The sequence below is a fragment of the Juglans microcarpa x Juglans regia genome, chromosome 7D (genome assembly GCF_004785595.1).
Source record: "Juglans microcarpa x Juglans regia isolate MS1-56 chromosome 7D, Jm3101_v1.0, whole genome shotgun sequence".
Lineage (NCBI taxonomy): Eukaryota > Viridiplantae > Streptophyta > Magnoliopsida > Fagales > Juglandaceae > Juglans > Juglans microcarpa x Juglans regia.
This window is the reverse complement of record NC_054606.1, coordinates 5,290,601-5,313,246: the sequence shown is the minus strand read 5'-3', so window position 1 is coordinate 5,313,246 and position 22,646 is coordinate 5,290,601. Positions and strand designations below refer to the sequence as shown.

The 22,646-nt window shown below is 34.1% G+C and overlaps 3 protein-coding genes across 3 annotated transcripts; all 3 read right to left on the bottom strand.

Moving 5' to 3' along the window:
* Positions 1 to 1,313: 1,313 nt before the first annotated feature.
* On the bottom strand, positions 1,314 to 3,260 carry LOC121238967 (pathogenesis-related genes transcriptional activator PTI6-like). The gene has a single exon (XM_041136080.1). The coding sequence runs from the start codon at positions 2,581 to 2,583 to the stop codon at positions 1,759 to 1,761; it is 825 nt and encodes a 274-aa protein (XP_040992014.1). The 5' UTR covers positions 2,584 to 3,260; the 3' UTR covers positions 1,314 to 1,758.
* Positions 3,261 to 8,692: 5,432 nt separating this feature from the next.
* Positions 8,693 to 14,968, bottom strand: LOC121238992 (ubiquitin-conjugating enzyme E2-17 kDa-like). Its single transcript, XM_041136114.1, has 5 exons — positions 14,752 to 14,968; positions 14,550 to 14,636; positions 14,091 to 14,218; positions 12,969 to 13,073; positions 8,693 to 9,054 (listed from the first exon to the last, which is right to left on the bottom strand). Exons 2-5 carry the CDS (start codon positions 14,617 to 14,619, stop codon positions 8,911 to 8,913), a joined length of 447 nt encoding a protein of 148 aa, XP_040992048.1. The 5' UTR covers positions 14,620 to 14,636; positions 14,752 to 14,968; the 3' UTR covers positions 8,693 to 8,910.
* Positions 14,969 to 15,461: 493 nt separating this feature from the next.
* On the bottom strand, positions 15,462 to 20,802 carry LOC121238902 (probable inactive receptor kinase At5g58300). Its single transcript, XM_041135990.1, has 3 exons — positions 20,179 to 20,802; positions 17,325 to 18,674; positions 15,462 to 16,361 (listed from the first exon to the last, which is right to left on the bottom strand). The coding sequence occupies exons 1-3, from the start codon at positions 20,186 to 20,188 to the stop codon at positions 15,733 to 15,735; spliced, it is 1,989 nt and encodes a 662-aa protein (XP_040991924.1). The 5' UTR covers positions 20,189 to 20,802; the 3' UTR covers positions 15,462 to 15,732.
* Positions 20,803 to 22,646: the final 1,844 nt, after the last annotated feature.

The following is a 22,646-nucleotide window of genomic DNA, read 5'->3' as shown; positions in this document are numbered from 1 at the left end:
AAAATCCTCCTCTTAAAATCCATGCCATCCCAAATTTCTCCGACCCTCCAAACTTTAAATTCATTCCAGCTTGTTGTGGGCTCGCGCAGTAACACTACAAAACAATCAGATTTTTTTCAACTATTAAAATTGTCGCAAATACAAAATTACTTATTTATAAACAGTTAATTCTAATTAAATGATTATTTACAATAAAAATTAATTATAAATAATTTTTTAATTATAAAAAATTAATTATAAAAATCTATTTTTCTTATAATATATACTAATCGTTATAATTAATTATTTACGATAATTTTTAATTCACTGCATGCTTGACGGAATTAAAATATCATTTTTTACCAATTTCAGCTGTAGTTAGAAATTAAAGGCCTAATTTCTTGTCCTACAGGACCCTCAGGAGCTCCCGTGATCCCTTTCCTAACTTCTCTAAGCTGAAAGTTTGTAATAGAGATAAGATGAGTTAAAATAAAAATTAAAAGTTGAATAAAATATTATTTTTTTAATATTATTATTATTATTTTAAAATTTAAAAAATTTAAATTTTTTATTAAATTTTGTTTAAAAATTTAATAAAATTATAATAATTACAATGAGATGAATGGAGACGAATACTGACGGACGGCAGCTATAGACCAACCTGCCTTCTTCAGGTCTATCTAAGGAAGTTACTCCTGCATGAATTTGGTACTAGCCAGCTTTCAATTGAGATTTCTCGAACAAATTTAAATGCAAGTCCTGTGTTTAAATAGAATAATAAATTATATATTAATTAAATAAATATGTGGTATTAATCAACTTACTGACAGCATTTTTCTTCTTTTTACTGTTGTATCACTCAAACAGATATAAATAAAATATTAAATATTCGTACATACAGAGTTCATTATCCCAAAAATTTATATAAATAATATTAAAAAATTATATTATTTTAATTCGATAAAAAAATAAAAAATAGCAATATTCATAGCTAGCTTTCATCAAGTGTAAAGAATAAAATTACAAGCGATCGTGCTCGGTCAGTATGTAATACCCATCTGAAACACGGTACGCAAGCCATGATCTGTCAGGTAAAATACATGCATGCACCTATCTTAACGTTAACGCGCTCCTAAAGATATCCGACACAAGACATCCTCCGTGAGCGCGACGCCTTGATCATGTGCGCCGGAGTTTGACTTTTCAACACGTGGCTAACGTTGAAACCCTCCCTAATTATGTATTTACTTATTATATATTTATTTATGCCGTCCATCAGTGAAGAGTCACCCCTATAACAGCAGCCAGGCAAAGGGACAGACCAAAGTCATATGCACTATTATATATTCTCGTATTAATAAACGACAACTACTACAAATATCGTCACAACAAAATCCCTTAGCTTTTCGATGCTTCTTGGCCTAAATATCTCTTCTCAAGGTTCTCACTCACTTCCAACTTATCTCTTTGCATCTCTCTTTATGAAAAAATACACCTAATAACAGTTACAATGGAAACAAAACCTTATTAACACGAGACAAAAATTGCCGTATTAGTACTAAACCCGACTAACTCTATATATTAACACTCACGCACCTTCATTTACCTATATATATATATATATATATAATATCAAAATCAACGAGGGTACTTCCGTAACTTCCACTTTCTTGGTTGACTCTCGACTCTCGTCACAGTGTGTGTTCAGCGATCAAACCATGCCACGTCTCTGTTTCGGACACAACTGTTGGATGACATTACTAAACTACCCGTCCGAATTTAGCAAACTCCGTTCGCCAAGAAGTCGTCGACGTCAAACTCGCCAAAGTCTTCCTCCTCCTTCTGGTTCACGTGCTTTCTGGAAACCACAAAGTCCGGCCAACTTAACGGCAAGTCAATATTGAACCCGAATACGTCGACGTCGCCGTAACCGAGGCCGTCGAATGGCATGGGTTCATCATAATTATGGAGGACCGAAGTCGGGGAGGAGGAAGCCGCGTCAGATGAACCGGGACTCTCCGTAATCGGCGTATCAACGTCCACCGCCAATTCCGTCTTGACGGGGTTGGGGAAGTTGGTGACAGCGTTAGGACCCTTGAGCTGGACGGCGGCTTTGTCGTACACGGAGGCTGCTTCTTCAGCCGTGTCGAAGGTACCGAGCCAGACCCGTTTTCTGCGGTTCGGGTCTCGGATCTCCGCGGCCCAGCGACCCCAAGGCCTCTGCCGGACACCTCGGAACTTATTCCGGTGAGTGGTGACGGATGCTCGCGATGTCGGTGCTCTCTTTCTGGAAGGCTCTTTTTTCTGCGTCTTGAAGACAAGTGGCGGCCGCTCGAAGCTGACCACTCTGACGAGTCTTTTAACTCTTCGTACGATCTTCTCTCCTTGGTCCTCGTCACTGGAGGAGTCAGTAGCCTCGGCATCGGTTTGTATGATTCTCACGAGCTTGAGCTTTTTTTCAGAGTCACCGGAAGCCATAGCTTTCCGTTCACGAGTGAAATTAGTACTTTTCGTTGTTAATATGTGCTCTGAGAACTTCAAGGACATGCCTGCGCGGTGATGATAAAAGCTGTTCTCCTCGGATCCTATCATGGTACTTGTCATAGACGATGATGCGAGATCCGACGATAGCAGATGGGTTTTCTCAAAAGCATCAAAGAAGCGTAGAGCGAAACATGTGATCCTGTGAATTAAGGTGAGTGGAGTTTTTTTGTTTGGATCACTCGTTGATCAAAGCGAAGGAAAGGTTAGCTATATAGACGATACTAAATTTTGAATTGACGAAGAGGAAATAGAGTGAAGGCTTTGTTAGCAAATTAGACAAACAGGAAGATTCTATTGCCTCTGCGCAGACAGAAGTGAGAATGGGTAACAGAGACACAGTGAAGTGGTACTGCAGGATGCAGAGAGAGAGAGGCCTTTACTCCTTATGGAGTAGGAAAACTCCTTTAATTCGAAGATATTCAGCACGGAAAGAACATGGCCTTTGGGTACGCTTATATTAGGAGTAGTGCTCGAGAGGGGGGCAGAAGAGAGAGTACTGGGACAGAGACAGAAGGACAATTACAAATTTACAAACAGATCTTTATCTTTACAGAGAGAAGGATTGCATCCGAGTCTGACCCCACGAGTGAAAAAAAAAAAAAAAAGATGACTGGCAAAGAGTGTGTCGGGCTTTGGCGGGAAAAAGAGACTCGATCGAACGAGGAGGAGCTCTCGGAAGGGACTAGGTATATAGAGAAAGAAGAAAGATCAGAGCGAGGAAACGACGTGAAAATCGCGCTGGGTCTAGCGTATATATAGTGCAGGGCAGGCCACTCTTCCTGTCATTATATCATTAATTACATAATTAAGCTTAAATTCTAACCAAGGTAAAAAAAACCCACCAAGAGGTTCGGGAAAGATTCCAATTTTTAAGGACTCGGTACTAAATTAAAAATATATAAAGATGGGTGCATTTTGACGGGGGGCGTGCGTGGGATCAAACTGGGTTCTGATTAGTCATGCATGGGTCATGTCAGGAGAGGAATATTAGGGAAGACGTTTTCCAGCAGCCTCTATTGACGTGTTAGATACCTCCTCTCTCAATTGTCTATTCCTATAAACAAAACCCCCACGTAATTCCCATTCCAACCCCAATGATCTCTCTTAACAGTACTTTGGCCATTACTAATTAAGTAGACCTCTGCCCAAAATGGAAAATTAAAAAAAAAACAAGAGAAAATGAGGACTATTGGACCCAAAAAATTAAAAACCAAATTTCGGTTTTTATTATAAAAAATAATTTACACACAATATTTTTTATAACATTTTACATAATTATATTTGTAACGAGAGATATTTTTATAAAACATCTTATAAGAATAACATTATTTTATAAAAATATTTTTATTTTATAATATTATTATGTATATATCATTACTGTATGTATATTATGTATATATTACTGCTCTTTTATTATTGAATTACAGTAGAAAAAAGCATGCAGTTAAGGAGATTGTCGGCTGTTAAGACTGGGAATTCTTTTTTTTGTTTTTTGTGTGTGGGTCTAAAGTCAATCCCATGTGTTCTTTTATTTTATAACGTTGAGATCTTATCTGCACAACTTAAACAAGAATAAACCACAAGCTGCATGCATGGGTTTCGTTGGCTAGGCTGTCGCCGGTCGGGGTTCCAATAATCTGACCCAACATATATAAATATATATATAAATTTTTTTTTATTTATTTTTTTTATTATCTTCTCGTCATTTTATAATGTGATGTTAAATTATAAATTTATAATAAAATATAATAAATAGATTCTAATTATTTAATATCACATTATAAAATAATAAAAAATAGAGAATAAGTAGCATTAATTATATATATACATATGTATGAGTGAGTGACAATTTAAATATTAATATTAATTTTTAGATTTTAATTATTTTTAGTTTTAGATAAATATATCAATTACTATTTATTCTTACATCTCACTTATATTTTTTTTTTTATAAAGTGTAGGAGTGTTTTTATAAAATATAGAATGTAAAATAATAAATAGTGAGATAAGTAAAATTTTTCTTTTTTAGAGTGCGTTTGAACGTTGAAATGAGTTAAATTGAATTAATAAAATATTATTAGAATATTATTTTTTTTATTATTATTATTTTAAAATTTGAAAAAATTAAATTGTTTATTATATTTTATATTAAAATTTAAAAAAATTATAATAATGAATTGAGATGAATTATATTTTTAAAAGAAGTCTAATATTTGAGAAAGTTGGACTAAAATAGGAAGAAGTGGCTGACATGGCGTGCAACTGTAGATGAGGATAATATCGAGGGATTAAGCTCGTGATAAGCATAATGAACAGCGAACACGAAACATGCGCTTCCGACCGCACAATTTTGTCACCCAGAACAGTGAAAAACGTGGGGTGGAGTTTTTTGGCTTTTTAGTGAAGTCTGGTCAGACACGTGGTTGGATATGGTAATTGAACCTTTTTTCCCAGTAAATTGTCTGTATTGCCTCACTCTCTTTCCCACCTCACTCTCGTGACTCGTGAGGCTTGATAGTCGTTGGAATCACCTTTACTAAATTGCAATACACAAATCTCATTCAAAAGGTTCCACCTAATCCCTAAAGTTAGATGATATACCTTCCAAAGATCCATAAATTTCATATCTCCGAGTCAGAAATGGTTAAATCAAGTCTGTTTATTGACATATACTGTCTACATCAACTACTGTATAAAATCTATAAAATATTTTAATCGTAAAATAATTATATAAAAATAAATTTATAAATTAACGTAACTTGATATGATATGTTAAATTATAAAATTTATTTTATTATAAAATAGAACTAATATATCAGCTAAAAGCATATTAATTTATAAGCTAGTTTTTGTAATCCTTTTATATTTATAAATAATAATAAAACTGATGAAATGAGCGGAAGAGAGTGGTGATTGTTTTTCTCGAACTACTCCTCCAATATGGATAGAGAGCTCAAGGTTGGATGATTCTTTGGACAAGTTGGCAATGGCCATGCACTCGAGAAAGGGGCCTACATGCATGGTAATGGGTTGAAATAATCAACACCGTGAAAGAGTTGAAAAAAAAAGTACCGATGGAGGCGGTTGGTGTAGGCTTGGAGGATACGCAAAGGTAAACATCGTCCCCTCCCCACGACGACGTTAGGATGTGAGCAATTATGCCATCAATGTATTATTATTGTTATTATAATAATAGAGTTGGGGGAAGAGAAAAGAGTGACACCTCTCTCCTCATTGCTTGTCATCAAAGCGATAAGTTAATGGAAATAAAAATATGCATACAATTTTAATGTCATTTCGTGAATTTTATGCCAAAAAGCATTAAAATTTTGAAAGGCTGTTGTTATCATAAACAACCTACTTTGTACAAACTAGTTTAGTTATTTATGAAAAGGAGAAGCTTTCGTGTAAGATGAATGGTCTCGTGTATTTTTATAATTTCTTTCAACTCATCTCATTATTATAATTTTTTTAAATTTATACATAAAATAAAATAAACAATTCAATATTTTCAAATAATATTAAAAATATATATTCTAACAATATTTTATTCAATTGTTAACTTTAATATCAACTCATATCATCTATAAAAACAAACGAAACCTAATAATACATTGTAGAGATGAAAAAGTATACTTACCAGTCTCGTGGGAAGAACATATCTTCGACATTACTGACATGATCACAAGCTTTAATTCATTGAATAAAGGATTATGCTATATCCAATATAGATAGCGTGTCCTCTTTACTAAAGACCAGGTTGAGATAGTCTTCGAAAGTAATTTTCTTCGTAATAAGATAATTCGAGTATAGCGGAGTAAATTTATTCTTAAAGGGTTGTGAACCTACCGGTCATCAGGAGGGTACGTAGGAGCAATTGAAGACTTCAAAAAGGCTATGGAGAAACTTCACATGACAACTTACAGAAACGTCGGGGCAACTCATGGACCATTTCCTTCTCCAGTTCAGAAGGCTAATTGCTCGCATTCCATGGCTTTTCTCTTTTATTGGTGAAGGGATTCCTCTTCATAGGAGACTCTTCAAAATCCGCTTTATAGACCCATTTTTGAGACACGAGAGTATCTTTATTGACTTGATCAAATGTATCTTCAAAATTTAGTCAATATCACATTTTTTTTTACATTTATCTATTCTATTTAAATTCAATTCCTATATTGAATTAGTCATTCACTTTCTATATAATAATAAAATATTATTAAATTAATAATTTTTTTATTTAATTTATTTGTATCATATTTTATAATTCTACCAATTTAATATTAATAATAATTATATTCTTATTAAATTAATATTAAAAAAATAATATTTTCAAATGTCATTTAATATTAATAACCAAAAATTGAAATTAAACTTATCTAAAATTCTATCTAAATTTCTTATTCACTAACCAAATATCTAGCAATATATCCATGTCAATAAAAAATCTACACCTACATAAACACCTACAAGGCATTTTAAGATCTAATTGTGGAGTGAGAAATTAGTATTTTAATGTTTGGTAAATCAATTGTGGTTCTTCATCTTTAGCCAACCACTGTAGTATAAATCTAAATTGTTTCAGAGATGCTCAATCCAATATGAGGTCTTTTTGGCACAAATTATCTAAATTTTAGCTATTCTTCAATTTTGACTAAGCCAATGAGGATGCTCAAACCTACCTCAGTTGGACAATCTCTATCATATACTGTTTGCTTGAATGCTACTTGCATATTCAAATCAATATCCAGGTCTCATTTCAATGCATGTGAGGTGGCGTAAGAATCCTCTACATAGACCGCCTCGTTTGGTTATGCAATTCAGGTGAGAGAAGATATTTTGTTAAAAATTGAATAAAATATTATTATAATATAATTTTTAATATTATTATTATTTTAATATTTGAAAAGATTAAATTTTTTATTATATTTTATATGAAAGTTTAGGAAAATAATAATAATAAGATGAGATGAGATAGATTTGTATATCTAAACTGAATAAGCACTCCTCTCTTTCAAGAAAGATAAGTATTTGTATCCAAATCTTTTTTTTTTAAAAAGATAAGTTTGTGCATCCAAACCAAGTAATCATTTCTCTTTTTTAAGTATTCAGGAAAGATTTTCCCCCATCATGATGTCTACTTTACGCTCTCCTTCGAGAAAATGGCATTATATAATTTCTCCATTCCCCCCACAACATAGCCATCCAATTATATGCATTGCAGAGTATGCGTAGTGATTACTCGTAACGTACTAGAATTGCAAGCAGCAAGACTGGAAAAACCTATTATATTGCGAATATAGGTAACTCTACAAAATTCCTATATAGTTTTAATGGGCAACATGGTTTTCAGTCCATAACTATACAAAAAAGAGAGAATTTACCTGAACTCCAACTGGATAGTATTTTAGGCCCCAATTGGTTTCCCATACAATCTCAGCTCATCTCATCTAAATACCATTTAAGTACAGACACTTTTCAATTTTAAAATTTTAAAATTTTTATATAATCATTATCTAATTGTTACAACTTTTTCAAACTTTCAAACAAACACAAAAACAATTCAATTTTTTCAAATTCTAAAATATAAATTATATTAAAAAATTAAATTCCAGCAATATTTTTATTTAATTTTTTCTCTAACTTTTCAAAATTTCATAAAGCATCTTAACTCAAACAATTTAACTACAATTGACAAACTATCTCATTACTATTTATATATTTCACATGTCATCTAATCTAAGTAACCAACGGAGGCCTTAGAGATTTTCTTTAGGTAGTATTTTTGAGAGAGACAATTTCAATACAAAGGCCCCATTTGGATACAGAAACATTTTCAACTCATCTCATTATTATAACTTTTCCAAATTTTCTTACAAAATATAATAAACAATTCAACATTTTCAAATTCTAAAATAATAATAATATTAAAAAATAATATTCTGATAATATTTTATTCAACTCATCTAAAACCATCCTATCTCATCTATCTCACTATCCAAACGAACCGAAATCTCATTTGACTGAGCATGGCATAATCCACAAGTCCCATCAAAATGCATACCCACTCGAGTCCCTAATACAAAGCAACCTTTGCAACTGTATCATAGGAATCGTACCCACAAAATATTATTTTTTAATCAATCATATGAGTTGTAGAATAGCCAGAGCATTCAGGGACGACATGATAAAATTACATTAAAGTTTTCCAATCTCCAATGTCTTCCAATAAATATTCACAAGAAGACAACAAAGTTCCTTGCCAAGATTGAGTCCTGGTGAAAAGAAAATGAGATTCATTCTCAATATTTCCATTCTTTTACCTGAATGAAGTTGAAACCCACATGGATTCGCAGCTGCTTCTAGATGCTGAGGGATTTTCATTTGCCATCATCCCATGGCATACTTCTGTGTCCAGCTGCGAGCAGTGGCTTCATATTTAGCCGTGTCAGTCTTGTACATGTGCGCAATTTCAGGGACAAGTGGATCATCGGGGTTGGGGTCCGTCAACAGAGAGCATATAGACAACAACACCTAATATTAGGAAGTTAGTTAGCATGAAAGACTCGATGAATACACTTTTCTATTAATATCTGAAAATTCAGGAAGTATACATCAAACTTTTTATTCAATACTGAGAAAGGATTTAAAAATGCATCAAATGCTAAAGCTATAAGAATTCAAGCATCGATGGTTCATTAGTAGAACAATCACCATTCAGGATAAGTCTAGTTGGCTCATTATTAAAGCAGATGACCTAAGCTAATATTGTTCCATAAGACAACAATCAATCCATCACTTGCATTTTCATAAAATCTTCAAAACATCTGGTACAAACCAATAGAAATTCATTCTCTAAATGTGAACTAACCCACCCCCACCCCCCCAAAAAAATAAAATAAAATAAAATAAGAGCTTTTGTAACATACTAGTTTTGGATTTAGGATATAAGAGTAAATTTCTTAGTAAAAATTTTTCTATTATTATTATAATCATAGTTTTATCAGATTTTATATTTATTTTATTTTAATAATTACTATTATAATTTTATTTGAAAATTTTTAGAATTTGTTTTAATAATGATTACTAAGTTGTATCAAATTACGTTTACTAGAATTTGGTTTGAAATTTAAAATTTATTTTCTCTATCTCCACTGAACCTTATCTCTATTTTTAGCCTCTTGGTTACACACTTTAAACCACCAACCCGTAAGTTTCATCCCATTTTTCTATCAAATTTGAAATTCTAACCTTATGTTCCGCCTCATCCCTAGCTTAGTAAATTCAAATTCTAGTGGAAACCGACTCTGTTAATGAGTAACGATTTCCACTCTGCACGTCTCTACTCCTCGAGTTTTCCTTTTTATTTTTTTCTCTATCGTCTACCATTATAAATATCGCTTACTCCGTACAAGAGGAGTAACTCGTGAGCCACCCCAAATCATCTGTTTTTGAAATACCCAGAGGATCAACACACTTTCATTTAAGCCTTAGGTTCTGCCCAACCGCCACCGACCACCAGAGGACGTCGGAGCACCACCCGTGGAGCCAGAATCTGCCGACTAGCTCAGCCCCAGCACACCCACTCCCTTCCGGTAAGACCTCGACCGCCGCCAACCTCTTTTCGATTTCGGTAGTTTTCGGTTAGCACAATTTCTCTCTCTAAACTCTCTCTCTCTCTCGGTGTCGCACCACCATAGGAACTCCCAGTCGCGTCGCCGGTCTCTCCCAGCCACCCAGAGCTGCCGTCGCACTCAACCCTCTCTCGGTGAGTTCTCCTTTCACAGAACCTCTCTCTCTCAAACTCTCTGTTTTCCTTTGTGTTAAGCCCGTATGTTCAATTCTTGAAGAACCCGTGGGTTTTGTTTTTGATAGGCCCTTGTGTGCGTGGAATGGACTATCCCTTCGTTGGGCTCATGTAGTAATATTATATGGGCTAGATTTCAACTCTTACACTATTTTAATTATTTTAGATGGACTTGTATTCTAATTTGGATTTGATCTTATTTTATTTCAACAACAATTTTACTAATTTTATTGGGCTTAACATTTTAAAAGTCAATTTTCTTAAATAAATATATTAGTCAAAAGCTATTTTATAAAGATGTTTTGCGAGTATTTGTTAAAATTTTCTTTGTCTATTTAGTAGAATTTAATAAAATTATTATGTTAAGAATTTAATAAAATTATGATGTTGAGAATATTTAATAGAATTTATTAGGTTTCTTATAAGATTTAATAATTATGTTAAGAAATAAAACTTAATTTAAGAATTTAAGTCTGAATTATTTTAAAATAGTTCGAATATTCATCTAAATTATAAATAAGTATTTTAAGTAATTTAGATATTAGGATTTATTGAATTGTTTAACACTATCTTTTAGATTGTGGATTTAATTAAGCAAGATATTAGTACTTATGTGTTTCCAAACAAATTTAGTGATAGTTATTATTTCATATATGTCTCAAGTTCCAAAGTGTTATTCAAGAAGAAATGCAATGAGGTAAGTAATTTGATCACAAGTTTAGGATCACCACAGTTCAGTTTATAGATAATTAGTATTCAAGCCAGTTCATTTCCAGCCAATTATTTATGCATCACTCATGTCATATGCAAACATGTCATCCAGCATAGCATACTATTTTGTCATTCCGCATCATGTTTAAATTCAAAAATTATGATTATGTATATAATATGTCATGCATCTCATGTGTATAAGACACGTAAACTATCTTAAATTCAAGTGAAAGATAAGATCAGATCAGTTAATAAGATGGTCATTCAGATGCATGGTATCAATGCAGTTCAGTTTTAGGGTGGATGTGCAAGCCACGAACTCAGTCGTGGTCCACCATAGTATGCCAGAATACTATCAGCGGCTCCCCTTGCGGCCGCGGGATGTGAGGTCGGTGCACAACCTCGTACACAGGATTAAGTATGTTGGCCAATCAGATAAATCAGATCAGTCAGTTAATTCAATTAAAACAGTCATGCATAGCACAAACATCAGTATGAATAGTCATGAATTTAAACTCTCAGCATGAAAGTTTTTATGAAAACCTTATGTTTAGTATGTTTACGTTGTAATGGATTTCTTGCTGAGTCTTCGACACATTTTTATTATTTTTTTAACCTCTGGTGAGGATGATGAATACGAGCAGGCATGCCAGGAATAGAAGGAGCATTAAATTTTTGTTCAAACTTTCTAAAATAAAACATGCTTTTATGACATGAATTTTGTTCAGTTTATTTCATTTAATATTTTTGAAAGACTTTATTAAACCTTTTCTATAAAATAAATTTCTAATTTCATTTATGAAATTTGAGATCTAAATGAAATTTGAGATCTCTTGCCGAAATTATTTTTATGAAAAGTACGTGACATTCCTAGCCTTTGGGAAGGGGGTGTTACAGCTTTACTACTCATCATTTCCACACACCACACTTATTTTATTTTTTTGTTTTATCATTCTAAACTAATTGAATTATTCTACTTATCATCCTTATACCACACATTTAGTAAGAAAAAAATAAATGTGGTGTGGTGTGGTGTGTGGGGATGATGAATATAGAATTTTTCAAAAAAAAAAAAAAAAAAAAAAAAAGAAACCAAACAAAGTTATTTTTCAGTATCAACAAAGTTTTATGAAGTTGATAAATGCTATATAGCTTGTCCCAGTCTGAACCTAACCTAGGTAAAAAATTTAACCCTCTACTTAAATGTAAGAACAAACAACAGTTTTGTAAAGGTGAGAAGCAATATCAGATATGGGATAAACCACTATGTCTTACTATCATAACTTCCCTACAAAGTATGGATGGTAATTTTTCCAACAGATATTTGCTTAATCTCGTCAGAATTTTAACAAGACCTCAAAAATCTTATTGATTTAAAAGATCATAAAAAGATAAGCCCAGAAATGTTGTCTGGAAATACAAAGAATAACTGGAAAAAAAAAAAAAAAAACCTAAATCGCTTGTGCTGCCAATTTGATGAGGTAACCTGGCAGTGTAGTGTAACATGAGACTCATTGCCAGTGAAAATTATCATAATCAATCAGGCATATAGCACCCAACCTAGGTAACAATTTAACTACCTGCTGTAATAACATGCAGCAGTTTTGCAAAAGTGAGCAGCACATGACATGCAATAAAAAACCTTGTTTAATTGTCATAACTTCATAGTAGTTATCCAAAAGATTGTTGTTTAATCTTGCGCCTTGATGTGGTAATATGGCAAGACAGTGTGACATGTCTCTCATAGCCAATAAAATTATCAAAATCAACGTGTATTGGAAAAAAATGTCAAGAGTTTTCATTCCAGCAAATGGCTTATAATTGATCACAAATAAAAAAGACCAATTATCAGGTAATGACGGTAGACTAACTAACTAACTATGACTGTAGAGCAGAAAAACCAAAACAGATGGGAATAATTCAATGAAACCTTAGAAATGGTTAGTGCCGGGCTCCACTGTTCTTTAAGAATATCCAGGCATATGCTTCCATTGCTGTTGATATTTGGGTGGAATACCTTGGTCCTAAATGCAACCTGAAAGTATAGAAAAAGGTTAGAAAGAATTCTAGATTTCAAAAGTAACAAATATAAGATAACCAAAGAATTCAAAACATGGTGATACAAACTACAACGAAGTCCATACCATAAAAAATAAAATAAAATAAAAGCAAATATGATCAAAGTGCCAACCAAACCTATGACTCAGTAGAAAGCATGATAGGATACGCACTTCACATAAATAGACATACAGGGTTAAAAATACAGCTTAATTCTGAAATGCTATAAACTCCACTTTTTACGTCAACAAAACACCATGTCACCTTGTGAGAATTTAAAAAACCCACACCCTAGTTATCAACATTCATAAGCCCCTTATCGTCAATCTCAGATGGTGAGACTTGAATATCTTCCGCTTACTTCTTTTTTTTTTTTTTTAGAAGTATCTTCCGCTTACCTTTTACAAAAGAAAAAAGAAAAAGCCATGAAGAATTGCATGTTTATGAATCCAAGCACCAAAATATTCTTATCAATGCAATTCCTCATTCTTTCAATTTATTTTTATTTTCAAATATATAGCATACATGTGCCATCAGATGGAAAATACAAAATACACAATCAGGGCACGTGATTTGACAGCTAAACACAAGACAGTTAATGCATTGATGAGGCAATACTACATTCTGCTCAACCAAGAGCAAAAGTTTATTGATCTCCGTACAAGATTTTAGCTTCCGAAGACTGTGACTAGGTAAGAAAAAATAGTTCCCATGAAATACGAATGACAAACTTCCTTTTTGCTGCAGGGTGCGCATTACAGGATCACCAAAGCAACCAAACAACATCAACTTAAGGGAAAGAATGTTCCCTAAATATAACAAAATAAACTTGGAGAAGCTTTACTAAAGCACAGGGTCATGTCCTCCTTAATACCCATTTCGATTTTGAAGCCACGATGCCATATGTGATGCGTTGAAATGAACACAGTACAATAGAAAGAGAGCAAACGAATGCAACGACCGATAAGGAAAATGAAATATAGAATAAGATTACCTTTGGTGGCTTGAATGGATAATCAGGAGGAAAATGAATAGAAACTAGAAATACACCTCCTGCATAGGGGCTATCGGCAGGTCCCATTATGGTAGCTTGCCAATGGAACATGTCTTCAGCCACAGGACCTACACAAACAAATAAGAACCATACTCTTAACTTAATCATATAAACTGCAACTTCCCGGCAACAAATATACTGTATATTATGAGCTGAGAAACTTTAGAACCGACACATGAATCAAAGGGCAATTGAGCCAAAGCATAAAAAATTTTATTGTATAAAGAAGTGACAAAACCACGCTTAACATCCAAAGCATCTGAGGACTTGAGTAGCCAAGTCGGAAAGAATTACAGAGACACTAGAAAATCTTAAGGTAAGGGTTTTAACTATAGTTTCAGGATCACAAAATTTAACAAAGGAAATTGAGTCAGAATAGAAGAGGGTAAAGAAGCATACCGGCGCTGCAAGAGGTAGGAGGGTCTTTCTGCAAATCCTTGAGCTCCTTCAAGATCCGTTTCGATGCCATGCTCTAAAGTCTAAAGAACAACCACAAACAAAGCAAGGCAACCCAAATCAGCAACAGATCGAAAGCACCCAGAACACAAAGTTCTGATTTTGATTAACAGATCAGTGGAACAAAACACTTTGTATCTCTTACCTGAAAGGAAAAGCACCAAAGATGTATTCTTTCTTAAGGAAATTGATTATAAAAAATTCGAATGAAGAAGGGATAAGGGAGCAGCAAGATTCAACAGAAGGTGTTGGCGATTGGTATTATAAAACCACAACCAGAGAGTAAAGAGCTGGTTCTAGAATTTTCTGTCCTTGAAAACATTAAAAAATGTAATTGGCGTAGAATCAACGTCGTTGTTGCGCCCCACTTGTTTATTATTCATCTATATTGTAAAGTCTCGGTTGACAATAATTTTTCCTCTTCAGTATGTATGTAATACTCTTTTTTCCTTTTTTGCAATTCCATCCCTATGATTTTTAGCTTTTTTCTATATCCTTTTCTATATTTATATTCCTTGTCGTGTTTCTTTGGTATTACTTTTGCGTCCATCTTGCTCCTTTTTTTTTTTTTTTTTTTTAGTTTTTGTTTTTGGTGCTCGGGAACAAGATGTGTTTTCAAAACATTTTTTCGTTGTGTTTTGGCTTTCACCAAACTCAACGAGCAAGATATCATAGTTGAAGACAGCAACACAACGATTTTCATCATAAATAGTGCATAATGCACATCAGATTTGAATCATTTGATGGTGCTTTTTAGATATAGCACCCTTTGCTTTTTTGTGTCCGTAGCTTTGTGGCCTACACAAACAACAAATCAGCCAATGTTGGGACACGACGTGAAAGTTACACGAGTTCTTGATTGAGATGATCATTAATTAATTCATTCACAACGTCGAGAAACAGATTACAACAAATCATGAATGAGAAAAACCCCACATCATGAGGGAAGATAACATCCCTAAAAAAAGAATCCCACAACTGGAAACATTCACAATCTACCACGTTATACGTGCAACCTAGGGGGGTTTTTTTTTTCCTAACACTTGGGAAAACCTCAATAGGCATGTGTCCAAATAAAATGTTCAATGTTGCTTCCTAAAAGCAAACAGGTACAAAGTTATGAAAATCACGGAGTCTGCACATTAGAGTCTTTGGATTTGTTCTCTTCAGAAGATGGTCGGTTCTCTGAGTCGGATTGTCGGATTTCTTCTATCATTCTAACAACTTCATCCATGTTAGGCCGCAAGTCTGGCACCTTTGCCACGCAAGACATGGCAATTTGCAACATCTGCACCATTTCTTCTTCGATATTTTGGTACCTCATCAACTCAACATCAAAAACCTCCGCCGTCCATTCCTCCCTAACAACAGACTGGACCCATCTTGGAAGATCAACCAAGTCGTCACGCCCTGGTGATTGGAGTGGAGCTTTTCCAGTCAACATCTCAAGGAGAAGGACGCCAAAGCTGTACACGTCTGATTTATGGGTATGCTTACGGGTTTCAATTACCTCCGGGGCACGGTAGCCTGCACCCCGAGAAGGAGTGGCAGGGACATTCATAAGAGGTGTTAGACCAAAATCAGAAATGCATCCTTCAAGATCTTGGTTGAGGAGGACATTTGAGGACTTGATATTTCCATGAGTGAATTTTGGACCACCTACAGAATGGACATGGGCGACTCCCCTTGCAATTCCAAGGGAGATTTTCACTCTGGCCTCCCAGTCCAATGGAGTTCGTCCAGCTCCCCTGTTTCCTGTCATCAAATTGAAGTTGAGTACAAGTGCCAATAGAATGAGTTAGGCTGATGAGCAGTATTCCATACAAGGCAAATTAAATTAAGGAACGATAATAGATCATGTAAAAGGAGTTAATTGATTGATGAATGGAAGATTAAAGATCATCCAAAAGGTTTTAATTGATAGTACGTATTTTGTCTGTCCCCTGGCATATACAATTTATAGTCACCTCTTGATAAGAAACAAGAATGCAGAGGGAGTTCTTTTTTTTAATCAAGTAAAAGAACTGCTACATATCCATAAAGCCTTTGGGTAAAATTAAAATAAAATTCCAATGTTCTTTCGGTTAAAAAAAGTATTTACTAAAGATCTGTTGGAAACGTGGCCCATGGTTTGATCCAGGAAAAAAAAAAAAAAGTGCCCCATGATACTTTCTCTAGATGGAAGAAGGTCTACAGTGGGGAACCATAGAAAATATGTGCCATCTAATGTGACATAATTGATCACTAGTAAGCACATGCCACAAGCAAATTCACTAGTAAGCACGAAAACCTCATCATATATCTTGCTGGTGCATCAAAAAATTCATAATGATCTTCTCTCCCAATGCATGTATTCTCTGCAAGTATATTTTGCCGACCATAATGCTCTTTTTCATGTTAGTTACATGTTCTCAATTGCAGTTGCAACCAAAGAGAAGTAATCATTGCACAGGAAATGCAGGAATGAAGTTTTTTCTTTTGGAAATGCAGTAGTTTTAATCATGACATCTCACTTCTAGTTTCAAAGGCAAACAATGCTATAATTTTGTAAATGATTGATCTTGGCTTGATCTTTTCATATTGGTCCACAGCAGGGCACGGGTCCACTCATTTGTTCTCGAGTTTAAAGAGTTCATAGTAACAACTCTTACAATGGCAAAATAATTAGGGTGTTAAGATCACCCAGAAACTGAAAGAAATAAAGAGGGATATCCATACCATGCAATAGTGTAGATAAGCTGCCACCAGAGACATAGTCATTGACCAGGAGCTTCTCATCTTTCGAGTAATAATAAGCTCGGAGTGGCAGAACATTTGGGTGTTGCCCAACCATACCCACGATTTCCATCTGCTGTTCAAAGTCCCTCTTCCCTACCACAACTTCCTTCAACCTTTTCACCACCACTGTTGTTGCCTCCTCCAAAACTGCCTTATATGCTGTGCCATAACTGCCCTTTCCCAACACTTCAGCCGAAGCCCTCAGTAGATCTTCTAGATCAAAATTATAAGAACAACCTTCAAAGAAAACAAGTTTGTTTTTCTCAGGTTCCTGCACTCCACTACCAAATTCTTCTTTTGGCTTCTCACTCCTCCCACCACTTAAAGCCTTTCCTTTTGATGCACCAGTGCCTTCACGATCTTTTTTCTTTAGACAGCAGAGAACAATAATTAGAGCAAGCAGAAACAGCAGCGCAAACCCTCCAACTGCAATGGCAATTATAGCTCCCATAGACAGTTTCTTTTTGGAGCTTTTATTTGAGGGAATTAATGGCGGGGGTGGAGACAAATTAGAAGGAGGTGGCGGGAGGAAGCAAGCTTTTAGAGGTGGTCCACATAAGTGAGAATTTCCCAAGAAAGATGAATTAGAAAACTTTTGAAGGGATGATGGAACAGAGCCATTAAGATTGTTGTAGCTTAAGTTCAAATGCTTGAGCTTGGGGAGATCAATTTTTGGTATGGATCCAGAAAGGTTATTGTTTTGGAGGTTCAAACCAGTAAGTTGCGTTAAGTTTTGTACTGTTTCTGGAATGTTTCCAGAAAAGGAATTGAATGAAAGATCCAGTACATTGAATTGAAGGGAAAATGAGGTAGGAATCTCGCCAGAGAAATTATTGTGTTGGAGGTAGAGGTATTGCAGTGAAGGGAGGGAGGTAATCTCAGAAGAAAGATTACCACTGAGAAGGTTCGATCGAAGGCTGAGAATCCTGAGAGCATCAAGCTTACCAAGAGTGTTTGGAGGGATGCGGCCCACAAGCCCAATCCCAGGGAGCCGGAGGGCATGTACACGGGTGCCATCTGGCGTGCAATTGACGCCTAACCAAGATGTGCAGACAGAGGTAGTAGGGTTCCAACTGAGGTTGCGTCGATGGGGAACAGTAGCAGCAAAGTCAAGAAGTGCTTGCTTATCTGAGTTCAGGTCAGCAACCGCCATGGGTGGGAGAGCGATTATGATGAAAAGGAAAGTAAGTGCAGAAGTTCTGTAGAGCCTCATGGGCAATTGTTTGGTACAGGACTTCTGAAAGTGATGGTAAAAACAAAAATGTAACTTCTTCAGACCTTGATAATTTCCTGGTTCAGCAAAAGATCAACAGAAAAAGATTAGGCAGCCAGTCAAAAAAAGCAAGAAAAATTGTCTAGTCCATACACAAAGATTTTGCAAATAGTACAACCAGTTCACAATTGAAGGGGTGAACTGAGCATATCTCCTTCCTACATTTGTGGAAGTGCACTAAATAAAAGGGGGTATAGAAATAACAATTAACCTCTAATAAATGTGTAGTTCGACTCTGCCTATGTTCGCCAAATGCAAATCTTCATGAGTAACAGAAAGGATAAAGAAGAAATCCTCACATTGATATTATTAAATTCTTGAAAGACGTGTTCAGTATACCTGTGTCTTTCTCTTAATTACCACACATGCTTAACAGCTTAGAGATTAGAAAAATGTATATCTATGAGCGAAGAGCCTTTGGTATAGCTCGGTGCCATTTAAGAGTCAAGAAAACCGAGCATAGTGCTTAATAGTAGCTGTAATCCCCAGCAGAAAGGCAAATTCAAATTTTTTTAATGCAAAATTAACAAGGTACTTAAACAGCCATTGGGAGAGCTCGGTAAAATCCCTCTAAAAACATAATCAATTGGGCATTTCTCAACTTTCACATAAGGAAGCATGAGCCATTCTTTTCTTTTTTTCTCTACATCCAGCACCTAAACCAAAGCTAATAAACAATTACAAAAGTAATAAACACCCAAAAGCAGCAGGTGAAGACATTTTAGTGATTAAAGCAAACGAACCTTTACCCATAGTATTCCATTCTCCGTCTAAATAAATAAAGGGAAAAATCAGAACTATTCCAACTTTCCTACCACAGTCTAGAAAATAGATGCAATACCAAAGTATTAAAGATAAAAAATAAAAAATAAAAAAAAATAAAAAATAAAAACAATTTACGAGAAACAAAATGGTAACAAGGCATGCAAAAATATATGCTTGTCCTGTGTATAGCACAAACAGCAAGTTTACATTCTAAATTGTCAAACTTCAAAAAATATAAAAAATTCGGGGAAAACGTTTTGGGTGAGAGTCAGTGGACAAAGAACTAATATAAAACGCAAAAGTCGGAGAGTTTTCACTTAAATTTTTTACCTTGGTAGGGAATCAATTCTAAATGTTGATAGTTGGATTTGTTCAACAACCAAGGTTGCGTTGAAGAACACTAATTTGTCAAACTTCTAGAACTATGTCTTAAACAAAAACAACCTGCTCGAAACATAATGTAACAAGAAAAACAAGCACTCTTGTAGAAAATTCAACTGCAGTAAAAAATGTGAGCCAGGAAGAGGTTTAAAAAGAGAATCAGACGCTGTAACAAAAGCTCTCATAATCCTGAAATGGGGGCAAGAGAAGACATTAACAAGTTAAAGAGAAAATCCAAATAGCGCAATGGAATTACAAACATTGTCTACAATCACCCAGATCTACAAAAAGCTTAATCAGTGCGGAAATGCATGTACCAATAATCTTTTGACCATAACTAAGCTAACTAAAATGGCCCAAGTAAAAAACGCGAACCTGAAGACATGGGTAGGAGCAGTTTTCGCTAGCTTTTCATCCCATGAGGTTTTACGAACTGTTGAGCTCAGATGTGGTCATTACGGCTCCAAAGAAACCCAACACTGACGGCATTTGGGAAAGTCTGGGTACCCAAGTGGTAACCTCAGCTTTAGCTATCAGATCCAATTAGCTGAAGGGCTCAAGTGGGTTGCTCCTGCTACAACCATGGTAACTCAAACACATGGAAGTTCAGAATTTGCTCCGATACCGGCATCAGCATTCCGAAGCAGCCGTTTTGGGCAAATAAAAAACTACTTTTTTAAAATAAATATTCGGAGGAATTTTATGTCTGAGAGAAAGAGATAATTGCCAAAGATTAAAAAAGAGGAAAGGGGAAGAAAAGAAGAAGAGTGAAGAGAATAAAGAATGATAAAGATTAGAGAAAGAGAGAGCACCGACTACTTTATCTCTAGCAGTGGTAGAAAGAGAGTAATCCAGGCTCGAGAGAGTCAGAGACCAACAAGGAACGCAGTATCCCTCTTGATGGAGTACGAGCTTAACGCAGATGGAGTGCTTGCTATACAAAAACAAAACCGTAGTTTCTGCGTTTATGTCCTTTTCATTTCGGCACCCTAACGTTAGAATTCCATCTGTTTCAACAATTTTTTTAGTAGAATAGTTTATAATCTTCCTGAGATGTGTTAGGTTCACTTAACTAATATATAAATATATATATATAAATTGACATCTCAAATTTTATTAATTTGATTTATTACATCAATTTATAAAATAATTTTTTTCAATTTCGATTTTTTGAGAATTTGAGTATTACCGTTAACTCGGACCAAAATTTTACATGGTTTAAATTTACAAAAGAGTTCATAAACTACTAGTATTTAGTAATGATGTACGCACAATTTAAATAAATTGATATTAATTTTATAAAAATATTTTTAATTTAAAATAAATTTATATAAAAAAAAGTCTCAGTCCAATTCTTACCGCTAGGTGTGATCGGTAGATTCGTTAATTCATTCCTCTTCTTTTTAAAATTTTTTTAAAATGTATTTTAAATATTTTATAAAAAAATATAAATTCACTAATAATAATTTTGATAAACATTTAAAATAAATAAAATACACTAACAATAACTTTTTTTTTTTTTTTGAAACATACACTTAACATATAAAAAAAATGATGTACCTACCATTTTCGAAAACTTTAGTTACTGCATTTATTTCATGGAATTAATGAAAGGTGCTCTACACGTTAACATACATCGTACATGACGTTGAGATTTGGTAATACGTTAGTGCATGTAACTGACCCCTCGAAACCAAACTAATTCAAATATATAAAGTCTCTAGAAAAAAAAAATCAAAGATATAAATAAATCAGCAAAACTTAACAGCACTCTAATCATTTGATTGGTCTCTTCTCTCTTTTATTTTTTTGGCGAATTAAATTGGTAGCTTAGAAGTAGCAATTCAATCATTTTTGTCGAGAATTTTTGAAGACCAAACGAGGAAGGGTCTAAACAGAAGTTAGTTTCTCTATCAACATGAGATAAAATCATAAAAGTGAGAGTCAACACCGGTTATCATACTGATTGAGTACTTGCAAGAACATATTTTAAAGGAGTGCAGGATGCTTGTGCACTGAAAATATTACTTTTTTTAGAATTTTGAGTGATATTATAAATGATTTAAAAGCTCGATTTTTTTAATTAGATTAAGATTTTTCACAATGTTTTTTATCCAAAAAACTTTCATATAAATTTTAGACTTATCTATTTTTTTCAAATGGACTATGTAAAATTTGTACATTCTAAAACAATAAATATCATTTCTCAAAATGCAGAGTCACAGACAATGTACTCAATCATATTAAAATAATGTTCATAAGAACTTGAGATCCCATGTTGAATGAACATGGTTCTTTACTTGAGTCATTTGACTGGTTTCATTGGTTCTTTTTAATAATTGGTCAGACTTCTTTACTTTTTGTGGAGCTCATAGGTATGGTCGATGTTGAATGAACAGAGACCCCTCTTTCTCTTTATTCTTTTTTTATTACTATTTTCTAATTTGCTCACAAGTGCAAAAGCTACATGTGTAATGTGGTCAACTTCCCTAGGTTGCATCTTTTGGGATTTCAAGCTCGGGAGTAAAGGGCCATGGCCATCTCATTCTTGAGATGTTCATTGACATTTCATCACGCCGATAACTTCTGAAAAGATGGGTTTGGTTGGCATTCAAATCCTCCACAATTTAGCTGCCCTGGTGGAGAGGGTTTCTTTTTCCCCATCATCTACAAATATATATATATATATATATATGTAATGCTGTAAATAAGTTTTAAACTATACACATTCATTTAACTAATATATAATTTATCATTTTTATCTTTTTATTTAAACATGTAAGTATTTAAATATTAAGATAAAATAATAAAAATAATAAATTAAATATTAATTAAGTTGAGGT